This window comes from Nicotiana attenuata, chromosome 10 (genome assembly GCF_001879085.1).
Source record: "Nicotiana attenuata strain UT chromosome 10, NIATTr2, whole genome shotgun sequence".
Taxonomy (NCBI): Eukaryota; Viridiplantae; Streptophyta; class Magnoliopsida; order Solanales; family Solanaceae; genus Nicotiana; species Nicotiana attenuata.
In genome coordinates this window covers 40,250,900-40,262,595 of record NC_031998.1, presented here as the reverse complement: position 1 = coordinate 40,262,595, position 11,696 = coordinate 40,250,900, and the positions used below count along the sequence as shown (strand labels likewise).

General features: G+C 31.6%; 1 protein-coding gene across 1 annotated transcript; it reads right to left on the bottom strand.

Annotated features, from left to right (window-relative positions):
* LOC109233343 (60S ribosomal protein L4-like) lies at positions 7,292-10,584 on the bottom strand. Its single transcript, XM_019399187.1, has 2 exons — positions 9,376-10,584; positions 7,292-7,714 (listed from the first exon to the last, which is right to left on the bottom strand). The coding sequence occupies exons 1-2, from the start codon at positions 10,477-10,479 to the stop codon at positions 7,601-7,603; spliced, it is 1,218 nt and encodes a 405-aa protein (XP_019254732.1). The 5' UTR covers positions 10,480-10,584; the 3' UTR covers positions 7,292-7,600.

Sequence of the window (11,696 nt, the reverse complement as noted above, 5' to 3'; positions counted from 1 at the left end):
AATGTCTCTTTGCTTTTTTCTTTTTCTTTTTTTAACTTATTTTATTTTTCATTCTTATTTTGATGATTTTTTTCTCCTTATTTTAATTATTTCTTCTTCAAAATCTTCATATGCACGCTCCTTGGTCGCGTGAATTACACACACTTTGTCCAGCTCAACCATTTTATTGCCACATGTGCTTGGTCAACGGTCAGAGGGGTTTAAAATATAGATTTTGAACAAGTTAAAGTGTCTGGATGAAAAAAAGTGAAGCAGGAGGACCGGCATGACAAAGTGGTACAAGTATAGGTGTCATTTAGGCCATTCTGCCTTTTGTGATGTTAGACTGCTCAAGATGCTTTTTTTTTGGCCTGCATCACCAAAGCATTGTTGTAGCCAGGTTCCTTGGGAGGAGATAAATGAGAACAGTTATTGTCTGGTTGTAGATTTGACTTGCTGGTTATGATTCATTAATATTCATCCGTTCTCAATGCATGGATAAAAATAGCAACTGTTACCAAGTCAATCTTGTGCTTTAAGTTAGTCCTTGGGTCGAGAGAAAAAAAACTGTCAACAAACATTATTAATCTGTTTCTTAACGTTAATTTCAAAATATATTAGTAGCGTTATTAAATTTGTCAGTAATTTTAATATATATTAATAGAGAAAAAAATCGACAAGTACATTTCCGTGAGAAAATTTGCAGGTAAACAAATAAAGAAATTGATGAAAAAATCATATGTTAATCTGAAGGAAAATCCTTAGGTAACTCTACATGCGAATTTAGCTGGGGATATTTTTTGGGGGATTTACCTGGGCAATTGGTTATTTTATACTACTGAAATTCGGGAAAAACCGTCCAAAAGATCGACCAAAGTCGGTCGGTAATGACCAATAACCGTCCAAAACGGGACCATTAACGTGTGGTCGGTATTTCAAAGGACGGAAGGTCCTACCGACCAAAGTTGGTCGGAAATTACCGACCATCGGTCAATTAAATTCAAAAAAGAGAATTGCAGAAAAAAAAATTATTTTATAATGCTACTAATATATCTTGGAAATTAAAGTTAGAAAAAATTAAATATACGAATATATTATAAAAATAATAAATAAAATAATATTAAGTTATTTTATTTATAAATAAAATACATAGGTAAAAGTATATTATATAGTATATAATATAGAAGGTATTACATAAATATGAAGGTTTATATAATAATAAGGGCATAATAGACTTTTGTGATAAATAGAGCAAAGTAAAATAATTTTTGTGTAACAAAAGAAAGAAAAGTAACTTTTGTGTAATGAACACAAAGTTGAATGATTTTTACGTAACCAAAAAAAAAAAAAAAGTGACTTTTGGGGTAACAAACACAAAAATTCAATAACCATGAATAAAATTATCTCCGCAATCGAGTCTGGCCTAATTTCTTATAACTTTGTGAATATATTTTCCATTATAATTTGGTCTCACCAGACATTTCAACATTTCTTTACTGATCCAAGCAATCCCTGATATTAAAAGCAACTTCAATCGTTAGTGTTATGATATAAACAGTAAGTGATTAGAATATTACTGCTAATTTACATAATGATTTTACCTTTTGTGTGGAAAAATATTTAGGAGCGTGTTCAAGATAAATTTTAGGGCCTTAAAAAATTTTATAAATAAATTTTTTGATGCTATTTTGGCTTAGAAAATATTGAAATTCGTATTAAAAAGTACAATTTTTTCATTAAGATAGAGGCAAGATTGTCCATTTTTTAACAATAAAAATATTTTAGAACTTTGTATTAAACTACCCAAATTATTATAGTAGCAAATAATGTTCTTTATAACAAGATCCAAGTTAACTTATTACACATATATGGCTAGCTATTTTATTAACTTGAATTAACTCTTCCTATGTGAACTTAAAAGGGCCTCTTACTTAAATTTAGCTTTATGTCACAAAATTTGTTGAGCCACCATTGATCCAAATATTGAACTTGTAAATTTATATGTAAGCATTAAACATGTACTACTTCTTTACCATCCAATTCCTATCATCCAAATGTAGAACTTATAAATTTATGTGTAAAAGCAAAATATTTATGTAATTTACTAAAAACAGAAATTCAGAGTTCTAGTTCTGAAACCAACACTTCTAAAACAAGATCCATGTAATATAGTGGTAGTAATTATTGATGAAACGTAGTAAACATAACATTTAGAAAGGAAACTAAGGGGAAATAAAAGAAAAAAATATTACAAATGTATGCAAGTAAAAAAATATGAAGTGTTTCCTGAAGTTTGAAATTCAAGAAACTCAAGAATTGTGGTTGGTATTATGCCTCTAATGCAACCTCCATCAATGCTGAGAATAGTAACAAGCTTTTCGCTATTTGGATGTTGTTTTTTCATCATTTCCTAAAAATTAAAATTGTATTGCAGAATGTATGATTTTTTCTTGTTTCACCCTTTAGGCATCACCTTTTTATATATTACAATACTTTCCTATCTACTAACGAAAATTAGTTTAAGACATACAATACTTTCCTATCTACTAACGGAAATTGGTTTAAGACATAGAATACTCACGGAAATGGGTTAAAAACATATGGGTTGGGCTTGGGATTTATTAGGAAATTTGTCTGTTGGTGTAATTTTTATTTTAACTATAAAATTCATTACTTATGTATAATATCCTAATTCAAAAAGTATAAATTGGTCCCGCTGTTATTTTTGTACTTCTTTAAATTTTAATTAGATTTTTAAACACAATGCAGCTTAAGCTAGCTTTATGGATGATCGGAACTGTAATAAAAAAATTTAATTTAGAATTCAAATTATCAATAATGTTCAATGTGGTACTAATATTTTGATTTATTTTATCTTTTTTGTTTACTCTGAAAGTTCAATTTCGGGTGTGTTTGGAAAGCCACCGGGTAATTGGAATTGGTGTAATTACTAGGGTAGCAATTATACAGCCTAGTAATTACACAGTATTATAATTAGGAAGACCTGTCTGTTTGTCATAGTGTAATTACAAGTTTATTGTTTGGTTGCATAAATGTAATTACACAGTTACATTAAATTTTAAATGAACTAATTATCAAAAAAAAAAATACAAAAATAATAAATATATGCCTATAAATAATTTTTATAAGTATAAATGATATTAGATTTGGCATTTAAGATGTATATTTTTTCGTGAATAAATATTAATTAGTAATCATATATTTATAACTAATATTGCAAAAAAAATTATATATATATTTTTCAAATTAATAATATTTGATTTAGTTGCTTACAAAAACTAAAAACATACGTTTTGTAAGAGCATCATGGAATGCATGTTTGATAAAATAAATTAATATTTATAAATATAATGTCATAACATTATTCAAATATTTTGACAGAATTAATCTATCAATTCTAATTAAAAAATGAACAATATGCAATGTGAGCCAATGCTACTAAAACAAGTAAATTGGAACAAAGAATATAACATAATTTCAACAACAACAAAAAAAAATTTTTAACATATGTCAAATTCCAACATAACTTATGATTAGGAAAAATAATAAGTTATAACCACATTCAACAATAAAATTCTACTTTAATTACATCACTCATTATATGCCAAGTTTGTTAATGACTTATTATTTCTAATATTAGGAGGTGTAGTTTCAAAAACTAGAATAATAAATAAAATATGAACAATTACATGGAATCACAAGAAGTAAAGGTAGAGAAATAAAAGATAAATAATATACAAAAAAAATATTATGAAATTTCAAAAGAAATTAAAAAGTAAAATAATAATAATAATAATAATAGAAATAAAAAGTTATAAAGAAAATAAAATTAAAATAAAAACAAGAAGAGAAGAAATTAAAAAAGCAACATTGTGATTACACAGTGTAATTACCACCAATTCTCACCTCCCCCTTGATAATTGGAGAGTGTAATTACACCCTTCCAGTTACACCCAATTCCATGCTAACCAAGTAATTACTTGGCCAAACAAACATGTCAAACTGTTCAATTACACCTAAATTCAATTCCTATGTAGCTTTTCAAATAGGCTTTTAATGATCTATATTTAATATATGCCATCTAAATTTTAAACTTAATTTAAAGTAGTAGTTCATTTACTAATTCAATTGCATTTGAATTCGTAGACTAAATTTCATGTTGGGCTATGCCTCGTTGCTAGGATATTCGTGATAATTCAATCTCAAAAGTTAGCTCATAAGGCGAGAATTGTTCGAGATTATAGAAAGTGATCAAATACTCCATCCACAATTGAAGTGGGACTTTAACACCCTATCCAAACATGCCCAAGACCGGACATATGGACAGGGGCGGATCCAGTGCATTAGTTACGGGTTCCAGTGAACCCAGTAACTTTTGTCTAGATCCGATATTTGTATTAAAAAATTCATTAAATGTATGAAAATATTTAGCTTGGAACCCAATTCGTTCATCCAGCTATTATCGTATATTAACTTGATATTTTTGCAAAAATCCATAAACTTAAAATTCTGAATCCACCTCAGGAGGATGGTCAACATAACATTGGGCTCAACATCTGCTAAATCTCTAAAAATCTCTTTCATGTTCCTTAATATCAAATAAACAAATACAAAATATACAATTTAAACTCTAGAATAAAATTTCAAAATTAAAAAATATAATAATTCCAAAATCTTGAAACTTCTTCGAATAACCTTAATAACAAATTACAATCATCTCATTTCTGAATGTCATACAATGAAGAAAAGTTGAAAAACCAATTTGGGCGAGACCATGTTATTCACTGATGATGACTACCATAAACGATAGTTTTGAAATGATTATTTTGGAAAAAATCATAAATGTCTGAGAATAATGGATCAATCCGTTTACTGTAAAAGCACTTTTGAAAATGATACTACATTTTTAAAATTGGTGAAAATCATTTACACCCATGACTTGCTCTAAATTAACTTTCCAACTTTTAAGAACAAATATTCTCTCCTCCTTTCCTATGTAATCTGGGGTGGAGCCAGCCCTCCGGCTACGGATTCAGCCCAACCCAGTAGCTCTAATCCAAACCTTATATTTGTCTTAAGAAATTCATTGAATATTGCAAATTATTAAGTTAGAACTCATTTTTGCTTGGTCAATTCAAACTAGTGGTTGGTTAATGAGACTCCTACCTTAATTTAGATTGAAAACAAAACGGATTTCTATATTATGGTTATAATAATAGTAATGGTTCTATCAATTCTTTATTCGTCGAACGAGTAGTTTAAACCTATCGATTTTTGATATCTTAAAAGAACTAAAATCATGAACCCTTAAATTTCAAATTCTGGCTCGCATCTGTAGGTAATGTCTATTTTGCTCTCAACATTCCTTTGCTATTATACTGACCTAGTACTTGATTTGGATTGATTGAATAGCGTTTAAGTCTGCAAAGATAAACAATCAAATTAATTAGATACTATTTGTAAATATATGAAGTTTTTCTTTTAAAGTAATTATATGAAATGGAGTAATTTTTATTTTGTGAGGTACAAATATATTCTGTCGTATCTGATCAAGTAATATTTGTTTCCTATAGACAATTTTCTGGTTTTCTAGATGTATGTTCCCACTCATCCTTTTATGTCTTAACGTGCAATTTGACAAATATCGCTAATCAAATAATTGTGGGACGACACTTCTATTTTTTGAAGAATCACGATTCACTTTGTACAAATTGGTGAATTGTCAATTAGGTTTAACCAGAGCTTTAATAATCAGACAAATCACCAACTCCTAATAAGCTTTCAAAATACCAACGTTTTAAAAGACAGGGTATGAGGCGCAGCGTTATATTTAACGTGAGGCGAGGCGTAAGCCCCGATTCATGGAGCATAGCCCTATGAATTTTTTGAAGTTTTAATTTATAAATTAATAAAGTAGCATAATAACCACAAAAAAACATATAAAGAACATTAAAACTGCAAGAATTAAAAAGAATAAACAACTCACTAAATAAATTATTTAGTACTTTATATAATAAATATAAACAATTGCAATAATATTAAGGTTACTATAAAATAAAAATCAACTATAACATCTTATATTTTAAACAATTAAAAGATCACAATATTTAAAAAAATATTTTCATGCTACACAATTTACCTCTCGAAAAGTTAATAATCAATAAACTCCATTAATACTGTAATTTAAAATATTACTCCTCATGAGTAAATGTAAAATTACTTTCAAATAGCAAAATAATAAAATTTAATAATTTTGAGTGACGTATAACTAAAATATGAATACATAAAGTAACTGGAGATGTAAATTTTGGCTTTCAAATGATATTGTATCATCAATAAGTAAATAAGCAATACTATGGCTCATTATTTTGAGTTACTCTCAATCTTCATATTTCTATAGATTAATAGAACTTTAATCATTTATTTGTTGAAAATGTTTGAGAACAGTGCTAATTACTCCCTCCGGTTCACAATAAGTGTCCAATTTGCTTTTTCATTTTGGTTCAAAATAAGTGTCCAGTTATGTAATCAAGAAAAAATTTAATTTGTTTTTACAAAATAAATATCCCTAAAAAGTTTTCTTACTCCTCACATTCAATGTTTAATTAGGGATAGTTTAGTCATAATGGGTATTTTTGTATAGAATTTAATATTTTCTTAATGGGCGTGCTAAAAACAAATTGGACACTTATTGTGAACCGAAGGGGTACTAATTAAGGAACTTGATGCACAATTTGCGCTAAGAGCGGTTAGCCGTAACATGAACGGTGAGCATTAGGCATATTCGGGCGCACATTCATACGCTTGGGGCGTACGCCTCACATGAGCCATAGGGCCCCACCTCGAGGCGAGCAAGGAAGCAAGCCCCGAGAAAACCTTTTAAAACACTTGTAAATACTATGGCCCTAACATTTCATCATTCTTCATTGATTTTGTGGATACACTAGTATTACCTATCCTCTTGTCATATTACCAGAGTTCTCTTTCCTATATGCAATAATCTCCAACCATAGGAGCCAATCTTGATTCCAACTACAATATAGGAACTTCCATTTTTTTACAACCAACCGAGAAACTTAGGTGAACACTAGAAAAATCAGCTCATCCTTATACAGTCATACGTGAGTATACCCGAAAGAATAGATGGAACTACACCTAAGCTCTATAAACATAAGACCCAGGTATCACACTAATAATTGTCATGTTACTGTTGGTCCTTAAATAGCACAAAAGCAACAGACACCAGAAACGTTTAGTGTCCAATCACCACTTTCAATCGAACACAAGTATGAGAAGCTGAACATATCAAAGTGATAAATCAGACATGCGGTGTTGAAGAGCAATTCATTACAAAGGCTATTCCATAAAATACTTAATACCATTTCTGTCAAAAATAACACTCCAACTAAAACAAAACTTGACAACAAAATGTGGTCAGGAAAAACCTGTGCAAGTAACAACTTAGGTGACTTGAGCATGTAATCTCCCTCCCACTTAATCTCTTTCATAGTTTGGACCATCAAAGATGAAACAAAGATCAACCTGGACCAACAATTAAACAAAATAGTTTCTAACATGATTTCAAAACAAAAGAAGTCCTTCACTGTGTAACGCCAAGCCACTTTGTGAAGTTCTCGAACTCTGTGTAATCAGAATCTGAAATCATTGTCTTGAACCAAGATGTGCCTGCTGCCCGGATAGCTGATGCCTCCTCCTGTGGAACAAGAAAAAGAAGAAAAATTGAGTAACGTATGCATAAACCAACTCAGGTTTCACAGTGAAATACATCATTACTAATGCGTGATTAAACCAACGAAATATTTTGAATGCTACGAACTGTACTCATATTAATTTGATTGTGGAGAAAAAAAATTCAGCAGTGACAAGACAAACTGAATATGAGCAATTTTCAGCTCTATTGGATCACAGTCTGGCCGAGTGTTTTTTTAATATCAGCACAGCTCTTGTTTTTCTTGAACAAAAGCAACATTAATTCAAAATTATGTGCAGTATGTCTAGACCTAGTATTATATTTTCACCCACATTTTGTTTTTGAGGAAAGGGTAATTATATGATTTTCACCCACATAAAAGGCTCAAAAAGAATGTAGGACATAAATGATACTTTCAACAATCTCAAAACAATTGTCTAATAAAGTAGAAAAAGAAAAGTTGTCTAATACAAAAACAAACTAAATATAAATGGAAAAAAGATGCATCCGTTTGACATTTTATATTCTGCCTCCACTAACATAATAGTGAAGATGATAGGTTTAACTATAATTGAGGAAACTTTCACCAAAAACAAGAAGTAGAAGATGCTAAATTTTTAGAACATAAAGATAACACACCATAATCGACATGTCAGGTGTCAAACTAAATTTGGGAGCTAACATAATATCACAATAACACACATCTAAGAAAACGGCTGAAATTTAGTCCAGCAGTATCCTGTCCTACAGGCTATTCTTTCTTGACACTATCATTTAAACATTGTTTTGCACACGGAACCACCAAGATCAGAGAAAAATAGCATCAATATAATCTTGCCCCTGTTTATAACCATGAATCCTTTTTGGAATTTACCGGCTCCTTAGTCTTATGATAGATTTTTTGTGGATATGTTTTGGAACCTTTGCATCTTTTTGATGCCTTTTGTTAATGATATTCACTTAATCAAAACAAAATCCATACATCACTACACATCTCAGTTCCTCACCAAAATTTATTAGCTTCCCCTTATCAGGGGTAAACATAGAATTAGTTATTCTAGAGAGAATCACCGAACAATCAACTAAAGCAATCAAAATGCGATTAAAGTCGAGCAATACAATGGATAGTAAATTACAGCAACTGCAAAAACAGCCACAAAAGTTTCTACAAAAATGAGTACTAGTAGCAATGCAGACTACGCAAAAACCCAAACTGAATGTCCTGTGCATAGTAGAATCAACAAATTATATCGACAAACAGAATACAAACAACAGAATCGTCTCTAACCAAACAATCTAAGCCAAACTAGGATACCAGATCATCAAAGAAAATTGTGCATACATAAGTACATTCTATTCAACGAGGTCCTCTAAAATTAAATCAATTTTTAGCTTAAGACAATCATTAACGTGTTTATGTAAATAAATTAGCAACTTTTTTCTTATACCATCACTAAAGTGAATTAACTAGTAAACTAAACATGAAGTTAACCTAACAATAAGAGCTAATCCAAGTCTCAACAAGTTGAGATAGGTTAAATGATTCCTCACTGACCATGTTACCCAATATAAGCTATTTCAGGCCAATATTATAAAACTACACAAAATCTCAAGATATGTACACCAATGTCGACAGCTATATACAAAATTTTAACAGAATATACCTTAGTGACTTGATGCCTCTTCTTGTCAAGCTTCTCTTTCTTAGCCTTAACACGTTGAGCCTCAGCCAAAAGAGACATTCTCCTTGCAGTCTTTGCATAGGGGTTAAGCTTCAGCAGCACATTCAGATTCTTAAGTGGGTTCTTCTTCAATGTCGCCCTCTTGTTAACATCCTTCTTGATTGGCCTCACAACGGACTGCACCTCATCAGAATTAATAATCCTAGCCAGATCAGCATTTACCATTTTAGGCCTAGGCAACACGTATCCCTTCTTCTTCTCAGACGCCTTATCAAAGGAACCATAAATCTCATCCAATTTCTCATAAGCCGATTTAGTCCACACAATAAACCTTCCCAAATGACCTCCAGGAGCAAGCTTCAGTAAATTCAGTCGATCAACATGGCAAATTTCGACTCCAGGGATATTACGGAATGCTTTCACTAGCTTAGCACCTTCGGTTCCGTACACAATCAGTGGACCTTTACGGGAAATGTACCTACGGTTACGCATTTTACCTTTACCTGGACGAATCGCGTGACTGTCCTTAGCTTTCTCAGCATCAGGATAAGCACCAATTTGTTTTAAAGCTTTGACAGCATTAGAAGTCTTTTCAATGCTCTCAACTGAATCCGAAACAACGAGAGGGAGCTCAGGAACTGATTCAATACGATGACCACGCGCAAGGACAAGCGAAGGAACTGCAGACGCAGCAATAGCTGAAGCTACAGCGTAACGCTTTTGGTTAACGGGGATCTTACGGTGCCAACGGCGCCAGATTTTGGTCGGAGCGAACATGCGACCACCACGACACATGTTACCGAAAGCAGCTTGCCCAGCACGGTGGGTTCCACCGCCGGCGACACGAGGGATACGTGAAACAGCACGTCCAGTACCCCATGACTCAGCGGAGGTTTGATGACCGGCCTTTTTTGAAACGGCGTAAGGTTGACGGGCGTTTTTGGAAATGTTGGAGTGGACGTAGGTTACGACGTCGGGACGGATTGGTGCCTTCATGACGGCGGGGAGAGGAACGGCGCCGTCAGTGGCCATGTCATTTTCGAAGGATTGGACGGTGGTGATGGGAATGGCGGCAGCTGTTGCCATTGGTAATGGCGGGGATTAAGGGGAAGGGGAATGGCTGCTAGGGTTTTCTAAAAGTAGATGAACAGAGTGACGCCTTTGCAGAGAGCTAGGTTTTCGTCCGTGTATGAATATAAGTAGCACAGAGGAGCAGAAGGGTTAGAAAATGGGCCGGACTTAGATCCATTTTTTGGGGCTTAAACCCATTGGATCTGTTTTTTTTTTTTTTTTGCATAAATAGCCGTCCATCCGATCACTTAAATTAAAATTGTAGATAAATGTATAATATATGAAATAATTCATATATAATATGTAATATACTTAATCTATAATCTCTGTATATCGGCTATGAAAATTAAACGATAAATTTGACCAGAGGCGAATCTAGGATTCCGAAAAGATGGGTGCACCATTACGAGATGGGAAAATCGGGTAAACTTCAGACGTGTGAGAAAGAAAAAGTTAGGAATTGATTGCTTTAGTGAATTAAAGAATGAAAAGAAAAGTTATGTTAGTTGAAACAGAAAGAAAAGAAATATTTAAGAAAAAAATTAAACAAAAACTTTGGAAGGCAATCCCTTGACCTTAGGTTGCTAGAAATAAGGGTCCAAAATTAGTGAACCACTTCACCTTTTTTGACCATGGGTTCCATTAAATATGTATATGTATTTTTGTCAAATTATGTTCATCGTATACATACTTTAACCCGAGGACCACGGATTCACGTGAACCATATTTTATACCGTGGATCCACCCCGGAATCCGGCTGATTATTTGTGTAAAGATCCCTTGTTATAAATATCATTCCATTGTATTGTATGTATCATTAACCAGTTACACTTTGTTTCGGATTGTTGTTTTCAAATATGTATTGTTTTATATTTTATTCTATTGTATTATACTACTCTATGAATATAGTATTTGGATAAATTACATTTTTTGTTGCGGTTTAATAATATTGTTTAGTTTGACTATATAATCATATTGCATGATAACTGATAAGCTTACGAAAATGTTTTTAGTTGTTGTAAATATTGAATTTGTCAAAAATTGCTTAGAAAATAATTTTAAAACAACTTTTTTTCCTAATTTATCACCAATATGCATTGTTAATATATTAAGCTATGAAAATCATGCAACTTATATAATGAAATTAATTAAACCCAAGTTAAAAGTGGTAACATCAATAATAAATACACATGTTTCATGATTTATATCATAAATAATGTTTCTTAACTATA

Bases quoted from the DNA above. Each gene is read 5' to 3' on its own strand.
- LOC109233343 (XM_019399187.1), bottom strand. From the start codon at position 10,479: ATGGCAACAGCTGCCGCCATTCCCATCACCACCGTCCAATCCTTCGAA. The intron at 7,715-9,375 runs GTATATTCTGTT...CTTGTTCCACAG, and splicing joins AGAGGCATCAAGTCACTAAG to GAGGAGGCATCAGCTATCCG.